Consider the following 18,903-nt stretch of genomic DNA (forward strand, 5'->3'; position numbering starts at 1 on the left):
GTGTCAGAATGTTGAATAAAATAGGTATGAAATGGATGAATGAGGAAGAAGGTAGTATGGAAACCACATAAGATGACTGGTAATAATCAGTTCCATGAGGAGTACAAAGAATAGGCAAAGAAGGTGACTCATTTGGTAAGGATAGCAAAAGTGCAGTATGAGCAACAGTTTGCTAATGAATCATAAAATAAATTAAAAAAAAAAAAAAAAACTAGGGAGTTCTTTCGACATGTAGTCAGTAGAAAAAAAAACGATTATGGTAGGATGACATTGATTGGAGAAAATGATATAACTGTTGCACAGGATATAACGATATTAAATTAGTAGTTCATAAAGGTCTTTCATCCTTGTTATCATGTAGAGTTTGAGAGCAGTGGAAGAGGAGGAGAGACTGACTGAGTGAGCGAGCAAGGGGTATATGTGGAATTGAGTAAACTTATTGTTAATAAGGCTGTAGGACTTGATGATATATCTCCATGTATTTTGAAGAAATGTGCCAGGGAGTTGACCTCTGCCTTGGTTACTTATTTAAAATGAATTTTAAGTTGGGTCAAGTTAGAAAGGAATGGAAGGAAGGCAAGATTGTACCACTTCATAATGGAGGTGACAGAACTCAGGCATCAAATTATAAACCAATCTGTGTGTTGTGGTTAAAGTATTGAAGAGGTTACTGAGAAACAGAAACCAGAATTGGGTTGACAACACTGATATTAACTTTTATCATTCTTTAGAAACTATGAATGAATGAACTGTCATAGGTAGAAAATAAAGGTATGTCTTTCCATATGACTAAGAGAAAAGATGAAATTAGGCACTAGTAATTGGTAGATGAATTTTTTGCCCAGTGTAACACTATCACTTTGCTTACTAGAGGCTTGAAGCAATCAAAAGCCATGTTTGGATTCCAGGGTGAAGTCTCAGTTTTTTAACCTCCATTTCTTCTACCATGTAGTATGAATGATTTTTTCAGAGTTATGATAGAACCATTAAGAGATCAGTGATTCTTCTTTTCATGGATGCAGTTTTAAAATAGAAATAGTTATTTCCGAAACAAGTAAACTGATAGTGCTTAAGAGTTTCCACTTATTGTTCACATGACACCTGAAATCTTAACCACTCTTCAAACACTCTTTACCTTGTTCCCATCATTGATTCTTCTAAGTATATTGGCTGTATTGTTGTCCCTTACTCTTCTTCCATTGAACATTGCTCACAGTAATAATGTAATGAGCTCCAGGAGATCTGATGGTCTTTTTAATCTTAGAAAATAGGAATGATCTGTGAATCATAGCAGTCCTTGAGAGAGTAATCTGACGATGAAGGTTATCTAAATTAATAGTCTGTTATCAAATTTCTTCTCCGTGAAAAATTAGCAGAAATAATTGGAAATACTTTTGACATAATTAATGGTGAGAACACATAAGCACAAGAGATTGTGTCTGTTGCTCTCATTCTTATGTCACATGAACTCAAAAAGAACTTAAGACTAACTGGTCTATTATTTTCTATTTTATCTGATGAATACCTTAGGAAACTAGAATATTGCAGGCTTCCAAACATAAGGTATTATTCTCAATCTCAGTAGCCTTGAAGATCAAAAGTGATCTTCAAAAGAAGATATATCATCCTTGCCTCTAACTTTATCATTTGCCAAATCACTTAAGATACCAAATATTTCCCTCTGTATTATTTCATTAGGTAAATTTTGCTCATTATGAGCAGTTTCTTCTGATTGACCACTTGCAAAATTTAAATTCTTCTGCAACCATAGTTGGATCAGTCAGAATTAATCATGAGTACTTGGCTAAGCATAATTTGTTTCTATCATCCTTACTTCCTAAATAAATAAATATTTTGCTCCCAATGTCCTTTGAACTCATGGGAATTATTATATATGCTGGTCATTTTCTTAAACCCCTAGCTTAATGTGTAAGATGCTGCTAACTGCCCCCTGGTGTGGAATTGTTCATAGTAATTATTATTATTATTATTAACATCCAACCTCCATGGAGTCAGAGACTCATCATGGAAGGAACATACTATTGTACGTAATGCTCATTCAATCGTGCCTTAAACTGATTCAGTGTGTCTACATTCACAACACGTTCAGGCAATGCATTCCACTCACCAGTCACTCTTCACGTAAAGAATCCACTCTTCACCCCTCTTTATACTGTTTCCAGTGATGGCCTCTTGTTTTATCCCCCCTCTCTCATTCTTTGAAAAATCTCCTCCATATCAACATGATAATAATCCCTGACTAGCTGATATGTCTCAATCATATCCCTCCCCCCCTCTTCCTCCTATTCACGAGGCTTTGTAATTTACATTCTCTTAATCTGTCCTCGTATTCCACTTTCCAAAAACCACTGAAAACCTTTATGAAACTTTTCTGGATCCTTTCCAACACTTCCTTGTCACCATGAAAACCTGGTGACCAGATCTGTGCACAATAATCCATATGCAGCCTGATCAAGGCTGCAGTATACGATGGCATTATAACCTCTTTGTTTCTGCATATCAGGGTCCTCTGCATCATTGCCATTATCTGATGTGATGTCTTCACAACTTGTGTAATGTGGCCCCTAAATTTCAGGTCCTTGTCCACCACCATTCCCAGATCTCCCATTTCCTCTATTTCCTTTAAAGTTTCCCCACCAAGATTATCAAATTACAAAACCTTACGCTTTGCAACATTCAAAAGTTCCACTTACCTGCAAATTCATGCAATCTATTCAAGTCCTTCTGCAAGGCCATAACATCTGCTTGGTTCTGCATTGCTCTCCCCAATTTTGCATCATTAATAATATACAAATATTATTAATATACAAATTGAACAACAATGGCCCCAAAACTGATCCCTTCGGTACACCACTAGCGACCTTCCTCTTACAGGATACATTATCAAATTCCTGCCATATACCCTCAAGGGATGTACAGGATATGATAGTACTACATGAAAAATATACATCATTGCTAACTTCCTACAATTTTCCTCCAAATCAGTCTGTTACTTATCAAGACTCCAACATTATCAGATCTTATATTTCTATCATCTAAGGCACTTTGTACTGTATCAATCCACCTAGATTTTGGTCTTCCTCTGGATCGTTTTCCTGCCAACCTGGCAGAGAACACTTGTTTTGCTAATCTTTCCTTGTCCATTCTGTTTAAGTGACCATACCACCTGAGATTAGCTCTGCTAACGCATTCCTAGATGCTGATAATGTCAAGTTCTTACCTAATATCCTTTTTTAATATGATATTGGCATTGATGCCATCTGTTCACTCCTCTAATTTTTCTCAGGACTTTCATATCTGTGGTCTCTAGTCTTTAGTCAAGTGTTTTACTTTTGACCCAGCTCTCAGATCCATAAGTTAAAACTGGTTTGAACACTGTCTTGTATACAGCTAATTTAGTGTTACGACTAATTTCTCTCTTATTCCATATGAATTTATTCAATTGACTTCCTACCATACCAGCTTTATTGATTCTGTTGTCTATTTCCATATTTAATTTACCATCTTCACTAAAAATCGTTTTCCATTCACAATGCAGTTGATATTTTCAACGATTCTACCTATTTTCATTGTCTTTGTCTTTTTAATGCTGACCTTCATACCATATCTATTACAACAGTTATTCAGTTTAGTCAGAGAATCTTGCAGACTTGTAGCAGATTTATTTAGAAGGATAACATCGTCCACATAAAGCAAAGAGCTGACATTAACATCTCCAATTTTGATATCAGATTTAATATCACTTTTCTTCATAATGTGATCCATATAGATAAAGAATAACAGAGGGGATAATGCACATCCTTGTCTAACACCAGATTAACATTAAACCATCTTCCTGTACTTTCATCATTTCTAACTGCTGACTTACAACTCAAATAAAGACTATGTATTGCTTTATATAATGCCCTATTGATACCATATAACTGTAGAGTATTGAATAGCTCTTCTCTCTTGGCACCTTGTTATATGCCTTTTCCAGATCGACAAAACTTAAGTATAGATCTTTGTTATATTCCCATGCTTTCTCAACTATTTGTCGCAAAGTGAAGATCTGATCCTGACAGCCTCTATTTGGCCTGAATCCAGCTTGTTCTTCACCAAGCTTTTTCTTCTACAATTCTTCTCAACACTTTCTCAAGTATACTGGCATAAATCTTACCAGGAACACTCAGTAGGGATATACCTCTGTAATTCTCACATTCAGTTTTATTTCCCTTTTTATATATGGGTACTATGAGAGCTACTCCAATCATCAGGAATTCATCCCTCTGTCCAGGCCTTCAGTGCAGCCACTGTGAGAATTTTATACCACCATTCTTCAGCATTTCTGGTCAAATATCATCTACACCTGCTGCCTTATCACATTTCAAGCTTTTGATGGCTTTTTCTACTTCAAGTATGAATATGTAATCCTGACTGTATGCCTGTTGAGTGTTTTTTACCACTGTGCTATCACTGCTTGTTTCATTTAGCAATTTTTTGAAGTAATTACTCCATACTTATGAACTTATAGCTGATGAACTGCAGCCAAGGAGAATAGAAGTTGAACGATCACATTTGAGGCTATTTGGTGTGAGATTGAGACTAGCAGAACAAGATATACAGTTGGGTGTGGCTATAAACCAGGTGATGGAATAGATGGTGGAGATAGAATGCATAAGCAAATAGATGCAATGAGTGGAAGGATGGTAATTATTATGGGGATTTCAACTATGGTAACATTGATTGGAAGGGAGAGGACACATTGGAGGAAGGAATTGGATTTTATGCAGTTATTAAGGGATAACTACCTGAGACAACATGTAATGGAATATATTAGGGGTTCGAGAGTGCTTGACCTAGTAATTGCATCTGAGAATTTGACTGTATTGAATATGACCACGTTGCCACCAATTGGTGAATGTGATCATAAGGTCTTAACCTTATTGATAAATGCATGGCTAAATGCGTGGAATTTTCAATTAAGACATGGTGCATGTGGAATTACCGGGCTGGTAAGTATGACAAGCTTAGGAGATTGCTTGGTTCAGTGTCATGGCATGGAAAACTGCAAGGGCTGGAGGTTGATAGTGCATGGGAAGCGGTAAAGGAGCGTTTGAAGGAGGTAATGGCTGACTGTATACCTAGAGTCTGGATAGTAAATCAAGTAGAGGTTAAATGGATGAATAACACCATTAAGCTTGAGCTGCAAAAAAAGACAACTGTGGAGGGAATTTAAGGAGAAAGGTGACCTGCAGACACACGAACAGTATAAAGCACAGGCCAGAAGGGTAACGAGTGTAGTAAGAAAAGCAAAAGCGGATTATGATAGGAAATTAGCCACGCAACTAAAAAGAATCCCAAACAGTTTTTTTAATATGCTGCAAGTAAAAGAAAAAATGCATACAGCAGAATGATTTTAACGAATGATGATGGTAGGGAGGTAACTGAATTAGTTGATATAGTGGAATTACTGAGCAAACACATTGCAAGAGTATATCATCCAGGTGGTGATATTGCAGGAATGAAGGAACCAATAGCTTATACGGGAATTGAGGTGAATGAAATGGAAGTGAATAGTATATTATAAAACCTTAATGTGAATACATCTGTGGGATTCGATGGTATACCAGCTCGGGTCTTATGTGAAACAGCTAAAGAATTGTCAGTGCCCTTGACCATTTTGCTTAATTTGAGTCTCGGATGTGAGTTAGTCCCGAGGGGGTGGAAAGAGGGGAAAATAGTTCCACTGCATAAAGAAGGTTCCATGATTGCTGTTGTAAATTATCGATCGATCAGCATATCAGGAGTCATTGTCAAGGTTTTGGAGAAAGTAGTCAAGAGAAAAATACAGAAATGGATAGATGAAAATGGGATACTCTATGGGGGACGCATTGGTTTTGTGAAGGGTAGATCATTCCTCAGTAACTTGCTCATGTTTTATAACACAGTGACGGCTGAACTGGATAAGGGTAATGGGTGGTTTACTGCTGGACCTTGCTATGGCTTTGACAGGATACCACATGGAATTCTAATCAGTAAATTGCAGCATATGGGGATGGATATAGGGTTGGTGAGATGGAGAAGAGGGTGGTTGATGGAGAGATATCAGAGAGTAGTTTATTCAGGAGTAGAGTCCAAAAGATGGCCTGTGACTAATGGTGTGCCGCAGGGTTCTGTTCTTGTACCACTACTATTTAATTTGTTCATTAACGATATAGGAAAGGATCTGAGAGGAACTGTTCATTTGTTTGATGATGATGCAAAGTTGGGTTGAGTAATAGTGAATGCACATGATGTCAAAATTTTGCAGGATGATTTGGATAGATTGGAGGACTGGGCTAAGGAGAATGGATGCCAATTTAATGTGGCAAAGTGTAAGGTTATGCATTTTGGGGTGAAAAGATTAGCAGCAGTATACCCCATTGGTGGAACTGTATTTCAGGAGATTGATGAGGCCAGAATTTTGGAGTGTTGGTGGATAGGGAGTTGAAGTTTAGGCGGCACACTACAAAAGTGGCTAAATCAGCTCATCAAATCATTTGGTTACTAAAGAATACTTTGATGAGCAGAGACAAGCAAGTTATTGTTCCTCTGTATCGAGTCTTGATAAGACCCCATCTTGACTACTGTGCCCAGATCTGGGCGCGAGGGTTTCTTCTTGATGGGGAGGAGGTGGAGACGATCCAGAGATGAGTGACCAAGATGATAGCAGGTCTATGGTATGAACCTTATGAGAACACGTTGAAGATTTGTGGATTGCAGAAATTGGTTGATAGGTGGAAAAGGAGTGATATGATTGAGACATTCAAATTACTGAAGGGTTTCTATAAGATTAATTCAGACAATATTTTTCAGAACAGGACTGGTCGTGGGAGGACTAGGGGTCATTTATGGAAACTGGCAAGGATTTTAGAACTAGGTTTTTTTTTTACTTGGAGAGTGGTAAATGAGTGGAATAAGCTGCCAGAATCTGTTGTGGGTGCCATGACTGTGAATCACTTCAAGGCAAAGTATGATAGATACTGTGTGGATGTTGAACAATTGTTCTTGACATGATGTTTAGGGCATCCCTCGATGAGTCTAAGGATTCCTTGGTGTTGCCCTTAATAATAATAATACTTCAAGGATATCTTTTTCTCCCATTTTCATGTCACCTTTATCATCTCTTACTCCTTTTACAGCACTCTTTCCTCCATTTCTAAGCTTCTTCAACAATTTCCAGAATATCTTACCACCTTCTTGATATTTATTTTCTATGTTCTTGCCAAAGTGCTCCCATGACTTTTGTTTAGCTAGTTTTACAGTGCTTAGCTTTCTTATATTTGTCTCTGTATTTTCTAAGAGCACAAGCTGACTTATTTGCCAGGTACTTTTGATATGCTTTCTTCTTTTCCTTCACTGCCTCTTTAACTTCCTGTGTCCACCATGGAATTCTGATTTTTCTATCCTTGCAGACAACCTCACCACATGCCTCTTTGGCTAAATCAATCAGGGTTTTCTTCAAGGCTTGCTACTGAATCTCCAAGGTTTGGTTCCTATTCTCAAACTCTTTTGTTTTTTCTTCAATAATCTTTGTGCATTTTAGTCTGCAGTTCACATCTGAGAGCTGCTCAACTTTTATTTGCTTTAAAACTTTCTTGCATGTTATTCTTTTCAATATGAAATTCAGTTTTATCCTGCTCAAGACTAAATAGTGATCACTTCCAATTTAAAATCCTCTGTACACTCTGGTGTCCTGCACCATGGAGAAAACATTACTATCTACAATACCATAGTCAATGAGACTTTTCTTATTCCTTGCTTCTTCTCTCCATGTGAATTTGTGCACATTTTATGTTGGAACATGGTGTTAATAATAACCAGTCATGTCCTGAGCAGAAATCCAACAGGTATTTGCCATTATTATTAGCTTTGCTCTTTTCTCCAAATTTTCCCAAAATATTTTTGTATGTCTGACAATCATTTCCTACTCTGCTATTTAGATTCCCAACAAGAACCAACTTTTCCTTTTTCATTGTATCAGTTGCTTTCTCTAAAGCATGAAAAAATTCCTCCACTTCTACCTTAGTAGAACCTTCTGTGGGACCATAGGCAAAAATAAGTCTCATTGTCCAGTTCCCCATTCTGATATTTGCCCACATCACTCTACTTGAGACTGCCTGCCATTCAAGAAGATTATCCTCGTATTTAGTGTTGAATACTATGGCTACTCCTTCTTTTCCTTGATTTTCATTGCCTGAATATAACATTTTGTATTTATTGTTCATAAAGTTCTCACCTGTTTTTGTCTTTTTTGTTTCAATCACCCACTTATCTAATTCCTCAGCTAGCTCCATTTCTTTGCCATTCAAGCTCCTTATGTTGATAGTACCGATCTTTTACTCTGGTGATGTTGAGTTGGGGTGTATTTTCAGATTTGTTCCAGTAGCTGACATTTTGCTCTTAGCCCTGGTTCCCTGGCAAAAACAATGGGGGGCCTTGTTTAACCAGGCAATGCCCCAACTGGCATGAAATTTTGTCATGTTGTACTATCATTTTGTATTTTGGTTTAAGCCAATAAGAATACATTTGGTCAGCTAAATCCCAAATTGCCTCGTTTGTTCGGTATCCAGGCAGATATCCAACAGGGTGCACCACGAGAAGGTGAGGATTGGACATTAGGTCAGAAGCCCTGGTCGGTTCTCCGTATTCCTTTAAAGGCTATGTGGAGGTCTCCTCTCAGGATACAGGATACTGCACCCCCATACACAACTTTCTAATACCTATCTGACAGACAATCACTGATCCAACTCAGAAGACTGTTATCCAATCCCATCTGTTTCAATTTATTTAATAGTTTGTCGTGTGGGAGCCTATCAAAAGTTTTTGCAAAATCCAAGCACACCACTATATATATATATAGTGTCCGTCAAAAAAATGTATACATAGTTCAGCCAAAGAAAAACCTCTATAAAAATCGTAATACTAAATTTACGCGGGTGGTCTGAAAAGTTCTCGGCCTCACCCATAGATGGCAACACCATCAACAAGATTTTTTTTTTTCTAAGTTGGTACATCTGTCATAAGCATTTATGTGAAATTGCAAGTCATTCTATCGAGTAGTTCTGAAAAGTTCTCGGTCTTGCCCATAGATAGCAACACAATCGCCAAGATTTTTTTTTCTAAATTGGTACATCTGTCATAAGCATTAATGTGAAATTGCAAGTCGTTTGTTTTATACAGCTGTCTGAATCAAAAGTGTTGTCTGTATCCCTTGAAATGGATAAAATTGAGTATTGTGCAATTATGAAATTCTTTTTTAAAAAAAGGTTTGACGTCAAAAGAAATTCATTCTAAGTTCGTAAAAGTTTATGGGCACTCTTCTCCTTCGTTTTCGACAATTAAGAAATGGGCTCCGCTGAGTTTAAACATTTTTCAGCTTTGAAGATGGTCCACATGAAGGACATACAAAAAGTGTAACAACACCAAAAAAATCATTGAACAAGTGCACAATATGGTATTGGAAGATCGGCAGGTCAAAGTGCATGAAATTACTGAGACTATAGGCATTTCGAAAGAATGTGTAGGGTATATATTTTGTACGAAAAATTTCAAATGAAAAAGCTTTGCGCAAGATGAGTGCCACACCTGCTCACAGCAGATCAAAAATGCACTCGCATGAAAATCTCTGAACAGTGCTTGGAGCTTTTTATGGAATGAAACTGATTTTGTGCGTCGATTTATTACTATAGATGAGACCTGGATTCACCATTACACACCAGAATCCAAATAGCAGTCAAAACAGTGGACAGAAGCCGGTTGTTCAGTGCCAAAAAATACAGTCAGTTTCATCAGCAGGAAAGGTCATGGCATAGGTGTTTTGGGATGCTAAAGGCATTTTGTTTATTAATTATCTTGAAATCCGCATGGTTTGCCTAGTGGCTGTGCACTTTGTAACCATATGCCTTGGGAAGGAGAATCTTAGGTTCGATTCCTGTCGGTGATGTGAAGAGCTGAAGAATCTTCTTCAGCCATAGCCAAATTAGCCGGTCTTTGGCTTGGAAAGAAGGTTTTTCAGCCCACAAAGCAGGCAAACCGGCCTTGAGAACTCAACACTACAGGACATAAGATACACCGGGGTGTAGGGCTGACCACCTTATCCTTTGAACAGTTTGAGGTCCATTGATTAATAAAACCCTTGACACTGGAAGGTAAAAGAGGGTAAAAAGAAGATGAGAGATGAGATTATCTTGAAAAAGATAAAACAATAACATGGGAATATTATTCCGATCTTTTAACCAGACTAGAGGAAAAAATTCGTGAGAAAAGACCAGGTTTGCAGAAGAAAAAGATCATCTTTCATCAGGACAATGCACCTGCCCACAAAGGTGTTTTGCCGATGGGAAATTTGGGAAAATTAAGGGATCTGCACTATGAATTGTTGGAATATCCACCCTATTCCCCAGATTTGGCTCCCTTTGGCTTCTATCTCTTCCCAAAACTAAAACTCTTCCTCGCTGGTCAGCATTTTTCTTCGAGTCAAGAGGTGATTGCAGCAGAGGGGTATTTTGCAGATCTTACAGAGAACACTACAGGGACAGGATAATGGCACAGGAATAAATGTGTTAGTCTATATATATATATTAGAAATAAATGTCTTAGCAAAATAAAAATAATTTTGAAATTATAAATTTTCATTGTTAGGCCGAGAACATTTTAGACCACCCTCGTATACAGACATCAAGGGATGAATCCAAGTTACCTTTGACTTCTACAATTACATGAGGTGCTCAAAGTGGTCACCATTAGCATCCAGACACTTATTTTTACGTGACTACTGCTTGGTCAACATGGGCCAAAGTGTCCAGCGGGACTGCTGTACATCGTTTCAATTTCTTTCCGATGGGCCACCAGTGTAGCTGGTTTTCTACGATACACTACATCCTTTACAGTCCCCCATAGGTAGAAGTCCAAGGGTGTTAAATCAGGAGAACGTGGGGGGGGAACTCAAAATGGTCTTGCATTCCTTGAATGATAGTCGTGCCTCAGCCATTTTGTTTGACTCTCCTACCAGTCATGTGTTGATGCTCGTATTGATGTGAGTAATGACATCTTTTGTGAGAACATCATACTACACATTGTACCGTAATTTGATCCAACTTCATAAAAGTGTATAGATGACATCTGTTAAAGTGTGTGTACCTTTTTCTGATGGACTCTGTACATCTCCCCTGTCCAATATATTTGTCATCTTGTTATATAGTATATAAGTAAGTTAGTAAAACGTGATCTCCCCTTAACAAACCCATGCTGATAACCACGAAGAATACTGCTGTTCTCATCCCAATTCTCTATCCTACCTCTCACCTCTTACCTTCACCATAACTTCGGATATACAGATTGGCCTGTAATTTGAAGTCACATCCTTATTACCACCTTTATGTAGTGCAACAATTTTACTTTCTTTCCACTCCCTTGGAACCTGTGCTGTTGTAAGACTCTTATTAAACAAGCATGCCAATGCTATTGCCAATTCCCTGGGACATTTGGTTAAGATGTGTGGTAATATGTCATCAAATCCTATCACCTTATTGACATCAGGGTTATTTATTTCCTCATATACCTCCTGCTCACTCATAATGAAGCCATCCACTCCTATGTCCTCTAAACTTAAGTTCCTCATGATTCCACTCTGATCAGGATGAAACACCTTTATAAACTGATCACTGAATACCTCAACAATGTCTTTGGCAGTGACCATTCTACCATTTTCATCCATTAACATCATCTTACAACGATCATTCTTCCTTCTACTTGCCACTTCTCTAAAAAAACACTGTCTAGGGTTTTTCTTCACCTGTTTTGCCAATTTCTGCACTTTTGCTTTCCATATTAACTGAGTCATTCTCCTGGCTTGTTTTTTATACTCTTCAGGAAACTGATTATTACCATTATTCATCTTGTACTGCCTCCAAAATACCTTCTTCTTCTTCCAGATTTCATGCTTAAGCCCCTCATTCATCCAATTTACACCTACCTTATTCAGCCTTTTGATCTTCAGAATACATTCACACATTGATGTTGTTATGTATTTCTTTGTCAGTTCCCAAGGAGGCGTTTATTTCCTTACAGCTCAACTCCTCCTTCCATGCTATATCTCCAAGCCATTTCCTAAGCTTGTCATAATCACCAGCCGTATAATTCCACATATATCCTTTCCTCGCAGTATGCATATGGCTAGGCACAGCCCAGGTGATCACTCTCACCAATTGGAGGAAAGTGCAAAACACCACTCACAATTACTGACGATATGATCAGATCTAAAACTCTCGATCCCCACAAGCTATTCTTTACATGTTGCCTGAGATAGTTATCTCTTAATAACTCAAGAAATTGATTTTCCTTATTCCCAAGTGGTAGTTCTTCATTCCAATCTATACTGCCATAATTAAAATTGCCCATAATAATTACCCTTCGTTTGTTCACTAATCCAATCCAGTAATATTTTTTAAAAAGTTGAACTGTGTGATTTTATTTAATAAATTTGTTACTGCAGTGTTTCATTCAAAGCATTTTTTTTTCTTTCATTTTGTTTTAGTGTTTGGGATTGCTTAAGACACATAACATGAAAAAATATGAGCCCATTCATCATTCTTCTTACAAAGTTAAACCCACACTACAGAGCAAAAATAAGCATACACAAAGAGAAGAAAGATGTCAGAAAGAAGAAAATGTATCTCCTGATTCAGGATACCTGAGTGGTGAGTTTCTCTTTTTTTTTTTTTTTTATATTAATTTCATTTTTTTGTGTCTTTCATGTTTTTATCTGTCATTCATTGACCTGTTCATACAAATGGTATATTTAAAACTAGTTACTTGAAGGCCTATAACTTAAGTTACAGTTAGTGAACCAACAAACCTAGCATTAATTTGAACTGATGCAGTATTAGCATCAGAGATTAATCACATATGCTAATCATATGACATCCAGTTATTGATATGCACATAGTTATACATTGCAGATTTATTTAATTTATTATTTAATAATGTTACATGACATTATCTACATTGACTAAAAAACTGGGCTAATATTCCTATTTTGACATAAGGTTTAACACCACTTGCCTTAGTAATGTGGTGTGTATCAGCTTAAAATAACTGATGATGGTAACACACACACACTGCCTTACATCTCATTTAACATGAAATCCTATTCATCATCAGTTTGCCTACTGATTTCTATTAAGTATATACCATATACAAAGCTGCCAGCATTTCTAGTTTAAGCATGAGATCCACATATTTTGGAGATTTGCCAGTTTAGTACAATTTTTCCCCTATGTCACTTATTGATGGCTAAAAATACTTAGCTTGCCTCATTTGTTTTGTTTTCTTATTTATTATACTGCTAGTTGTATTTCAGTTAGTAGATTTATTTTTTTTAAAATAGTATTGTGTTTTATTCTCTAATTGATAAAGCTTGCTCATGGGTAAAATGCTTTCATTCAACAGACAAATTCACTTCTTTTACGGAGATCCTAAATGATCATCAAATTCTCTTCAAAGAAAAATGCATAACAAGAAGGAATTTCCTTACAGAAAACTATGATGAACTCTCTTCTCTGGGATATATTATGCTGTGCCCCATGACAAAGATGGTAAATTGCACATCATGCATGAAACATTAAAGATCCTTTTCGAACTTGTGAATCAGAATTGAGATCTCTTTGTTTCATATATGAGGTGCAGAAAATTACTTGTTAGAAAGCATCAGAGAAATTGAGCCTATATCTGCATGGAGGCATAAAGTGCCTTCATTCAACCTAATTATTATCATCTGTGTCACTGGTCTAAGTGAATCCTCTGAGATGACTATTCTAGATGATCTTGGCAATTAGACTGAAGGTTTGGAGTTCACGGGGCTGTACAAATAAAATGTTAGCAGTTTTTTTTTTTTTTTTGAGCCCTTTTTATAACTATTTATGGTTATAAAACCCCCATTTGTTTCTACCTTTCTGGTAATTAGTTTACGGAATTAACAATGCATATAAAGTATATTAATTAAAGTTACCTTTAATTAATATACTTTATATGCGTTGTTAATTCCGTAAACTAATTACCAGTTTTGTATGACCAACGTATAAGCCTTGCTACTAGAATTCTACCTTTCTGTGTTGAAAACTATCTTATTCCAGCATTCTCTATCCACATCCACCAAAGTCAACTTTCCATCTTCTCTCTGGTCATCCTGGTATTCATCTTCCTTCATATGAACGCCACTGAGTGATTGTCTTTGTCCATCTATCACTTTTTATCCATGCAACGTGTCCTGCCCATTTCAGTTTTAAAATCTCTTCCCCTATATCCATCACTTTTTTTCCTTTTCTTATTTTCATTCCTTATTTTGTTTTGCAGTTTGATATTTAGCATGGCTCTTTCCATTTTTTGCTCAATTCAGCGACATAAACGTATTGAAGCTTTTGGCTCTTCATATAATTAATAATTTATTAGGACACCTTCTTGGCTATCCTCATAGTAGGGTATTACTAGGTCTACCTACTCACTGATGAGACCTCAATAAAGGTTGAAACCGGTCTGGGTAGTGACCTTCTCTCATAATGTAGCACATTATGGGTAAATACCAAGGATAGTGATTGGAGCTTGCTCCACCCTTACTATGAGTTGCCTCAGTGTAGCACTACCAAATGGGTCAGATGTTGTACTATCCAGGTATTTGCTTACGCTTGGACTCGTCGAACTTTATATAGTTTCTATATTCGGCATGAAACTCTTCTGAGTTTCTTATTCGGCTATGAAACAATATGGGATGTAACATCCCTTAACTTAATTAAGTTCATGTCGCCGAATTGAAGCCTTTGGCTCTTCATATAATTAATAAATAACTATATGTTATTTTAACAAAATAAAATAAGATTGACAAAAATTAGTTCACACACACACATACACCAATAATAAACGTTTCATATCTCATAGAAATAATGCACGTAAGCATACTAAACATACACTGCCATTTGGGCAGTGTGGGAATAACGTAATGTGCGATGACAAGCGCAAGCGAATATCGGCGTTAGATTGCAGTGATTTGTTTCGTAATCTAAAGCATTAATCGAACAATTCCAATTATTAACTATTCAATCAATGTCAAAACATAAGCTGTAACCTTTAACATGTTGTATTGTATTTATATAATGTTGTAAGCATTGTTATTATTTATAAACACAAACAAAATTTAATTTTTTCACTTTTTCCTTGGGGGTGCTGCAGTGTCGAAATGCTTATGTATGGGCTGCCACTGCCTACCTAACCTTTCCTGGCATCTTAGCTTAGCTTCTGCAACTGACAAAAACTTTGTGGAATTTTTGTTCAAGGCACTACTTCTCACCTGTATACAGCTAAAGACTGTGTAGATCCCAAATCCACCCAACTGTGGAATACTGCTCACACATTTGGAGTGGTATATTAAAATTGCTCTTAAGACTGCCTCTTGCTATCTAGTAGAGGACAATCAGGTTAATTGATGATCCCTCTTCTATCATTGTATTAACTCTGCCATTGTATTAACCTAAATATAATGAAAGGGGAGGGATCGTCATTTAACCTGATTGCCCTCTACTGGTCTATGTTTATCTCCTTATGGGGATTTTAGTACTTTCAGCTGACTTTTCCTAACTTTCTAGTTAGGAAATTACTTTTCTTTTAGTTAGGAAAATATTGACTGTTTCTGATGAGTATGTTTTGTTGAACCCTTATCCCACCACAATGCTAATGTACTATAAGATTGTAACATTTTGTTGATGGGATTCACATAAGCGACTGGAGGGAAGAAATATATAGACATACCAGTTTCTGCCTTATGCCTGTTCTACAGGTACTTCATGAATTACTGTTGTACTGTTGAATTAGCCACTGTCATTCATCCCCCTCCACTATCCTCCAAAACCATAAAAACAAGAGCAGCTGCTCTCTTGACACCCATTTACAGCCTAGCTCTGAACTTGCTGAGCCAACTTTCTGAGGCAGAGTGAGAGAGGCTGTTCTTGAGAACAAGAACAGCCTCTCTCACTCTGTCTTCCCCAAAGACTACAGCCTTCAGCTGTTCAAAAAAAAAAAAAGAGATGTAAACAGATCCTGCCGTTCTTCTTGCCCACACATAGCACTGATGTGCTATATGTCTTGTGACCTTTTGTGATTGGATTAGATATTAAAAAAATTATTGTAACTTGAGAAATTATATTCAGCATGTTTTGGTCATTTCATTTGTGCTATATGTCACTGATGTGCTATATGTCTTGTGACCTTTTGTGATTGGATTAGATATTAAAAAAATTATTGTAACTTGAGAAATTATATTCAGCATGTTTTGTTCATTTCATTTGTCATGCTATTTGTAGCAATGCCTGCATTTGTCTTGCAGGCATTGCTATAGGCAAGTAAGTTGTCATATTTTGGATAGCCTGAATTGGAAGTTTGTCCGAAAAACACAATGAATGGGCATGAGATATTTAAGATCTTGATAGTCCTAGTTTTTTTTTTTTTTATTAGCTACAGAAAGAGTGACAGCATGTTAAGTCAACTTTCTTATCAAATGGTTTTAGTGATGACTTCATCCCAAAAAAAAAAAAAAAACATATAGAAGTTATAGGATCTTTGCCTCTTCTACTCATGAAGAGGCAGATATAATATAATTATAAAGAAACTTGTGAACTATTGCTCCATTGAATTAATCTGAAAGCTTCAGTGGTCTACATTTATCTTCTTTGTGAGAGAATTTATTACTTTGAGCTGATTTTTCCTAATTTTTAATTATATGTAATTACTTTTTTTTAGTTAGGAAAATATTGACTATTTTTGATGAGTATGTATTGTTGAACCCTTATCCCACCACAGTGCTAATGTACTATAATGTACTATAAGTGTTATATTTTGTGGATGGAATTCACATAAACATGTGTGAAGGGGGAAAATATATAGACTATAAATAACTGTGGAGATAGTATACAACTCTACCTTTCTAACTGATAACATCAGTCCATATTCTCTTACTTCTTCAAACCCTTATCCCACCACAGTACTAATGTACTATAGGTGTGTTACATTTTGTGGATGGGATTCATATAAACATGTGTGAAGGGAAAAATATATAGATTATAAATAACTGTGGAGATAGCATGCAACTCTATCTTTCTAACTGATAACATCAGTCCACATTCTCTTACTTCTAATTACTTATTTGCAACTTAACTGTTTGATGAGTATAATCATCTGTGTTATTACGGCCTAATAAAACCCAGTGTCAGTTATTTTACATCACAGTTGACTGTTTTTGTTATCTTACACTAGGCACTAAGGTGGTGGTACTTTTTAGAAATTTCTTGTAAACGAACTCAATCAGTGCAATGATTTCGGATACTTCTAGCATTTGTAGTTTATTTCTGGATTTGTAATAAGTTCCATTGATATTACTTCTTAGATAAAACTCCATACTTTCCCCTGCCGTTTTTCTCTCATTACCCATTCCTACAACCCTCCAGACTCAAATGCTTCCCCTATTCCCCAGCTCATCTCATTCCTTTCTGGTCTACTTCACATTCACTTCCTCTTTCAGCCTTGAGCTTTCCCATACAGTTCCCTGTTTCTCCATCTATCTTGCACTCCTGTTCTCTCATTCTCCTCACTCACTCTTTCCTTAATGAACATTCCATCAATCCCTCCTTTCATCTGAATGTCAGACACTTATTGATGGTGGATGGGATCTCCCAGTGATGGCACTCTCCCCTTTTTCTTTACAGTCTTTTTTTTTTACTGCAACAGCCAACAGTATTGCTGTAAGTCTTCTTCCCAAAGCTTGCTGTGTTACTGGTATAGCATCCAGAGTAGATCTGACATTCCACTCCCAAGCACAGTCCTTGCTTGCCAGAGAGCAGGCTTGGTTGGTTGGTTGCCATCTCATGGTGCCTAACCCTAACATGATGTGTTATTGTCTGAAATAGCGTGGATTCTACTGTCGATTTTCTTGATTTTATGGGAGTAAAAACCTGAGTTTCCAAGAGAAAAAACCCACTCCCGTGCCAGAGATTGACTAACTTGGGAAATAGTCAAAGAAAGGCTTAGAAAAAGTTCCTCTTGTTGACAATTAGACTAGCACTTAAGTTTCTCTTTGGGTGGCCTAGTGCAGAGGATGCAAATGGCACTTCCACTGAGCTACACAGGCGTATGAATTAATATAAAAAACTTTATTAAACCTAAAAATCTCAACTAGTTTCATGTGCCAACAGGTAGTGTTTCACAAATTATGCAAAATCCTACCTACCACAAAAAGAGATTTCCATTATATGAGAACCATTCCAAGAAGGTGAAGTCATTAAATAAGAAGAATAATAAAAATAACATTGATTTTTTTTGAAAAATATAATGTACTACATTAAATTTTATTACCAGATGCCCTTTTATATTATGCATATTCTTCTGTATTTTATTAAGTTAAAAAAGGTTATTTTTTATTAAATAAAAAATATTATTTTGTCCAGTCTGAAGCTACTCATCATGAGTGAGCATATTGTCAAGCCCTGCATGAGTTACACTTTGTAAGGAGCATGCTTATATTACAAAAGAGTTAAATACCTAGAGACATAAAATGCACACATTAGCAGTGAAAGAATGCAATGGATAAAAATTAAAATAAACTATGAATGCCTGAAAGTATGTATACTAGTATTAATAGTTACGTTCTACAATGCAGTGCATGTTATAGCTAGTTTGTAAATGTGAAATTTTTTATGAATGAAGACCTAAATTGGTGCAGGATAGCATCCTGGTTCTTATTGTGCTGACTCCCCACAAACTGAAATTTTTTTTTTATTAATTTTGTTTTATATAATCCAGAAACCCTGCTCTGGAGAC

General features: G+C 36.5%; 1 protein-coding gene across 5 annotated transcripts in view; it reads left to right on the plus strand.

Moving 5' to 3' along the window:
• The window catches only part of LOC150096319 (nuclear factor NF-kappa-B p105 subunit-like), a 378,899-nt gene that overhangs the window by 342,073 nt on the left and 17,923 nt on the right, over nt 1–18,903 (plus strand). For all 5 annotated transcript variants that reach the window (XM_090409204.1, XM_090409205.1, XM_090409208.1 and 2 more), the window contains exon 17: nt 12,581–12,743. In XM_090409204.1, coding sequence (XP_090265330.1) covers nt 12,581–12,743 — 163 coding nt within the window. The remainder of the gene's footprint in view (nt 1–12,580; nt 12,744–18,903) is intronic.

The sequence above is a fragment of the Typopeltis vanoorti genome, chromosome 19 (assembly GCF_054136105.1).
Source record: "Typopeltis vanoorti isolate ZY-2024b chromosome 19, IOZ_Tvanoo_1.0, whole genome shotgun sequence".
Lineage (NCBI taxonomy): Eukaryota > Metazoa > Arthropoda > Arachnida > Uropygi > Thelyphonidae > Typopeltis > Typopeltis vanoorti.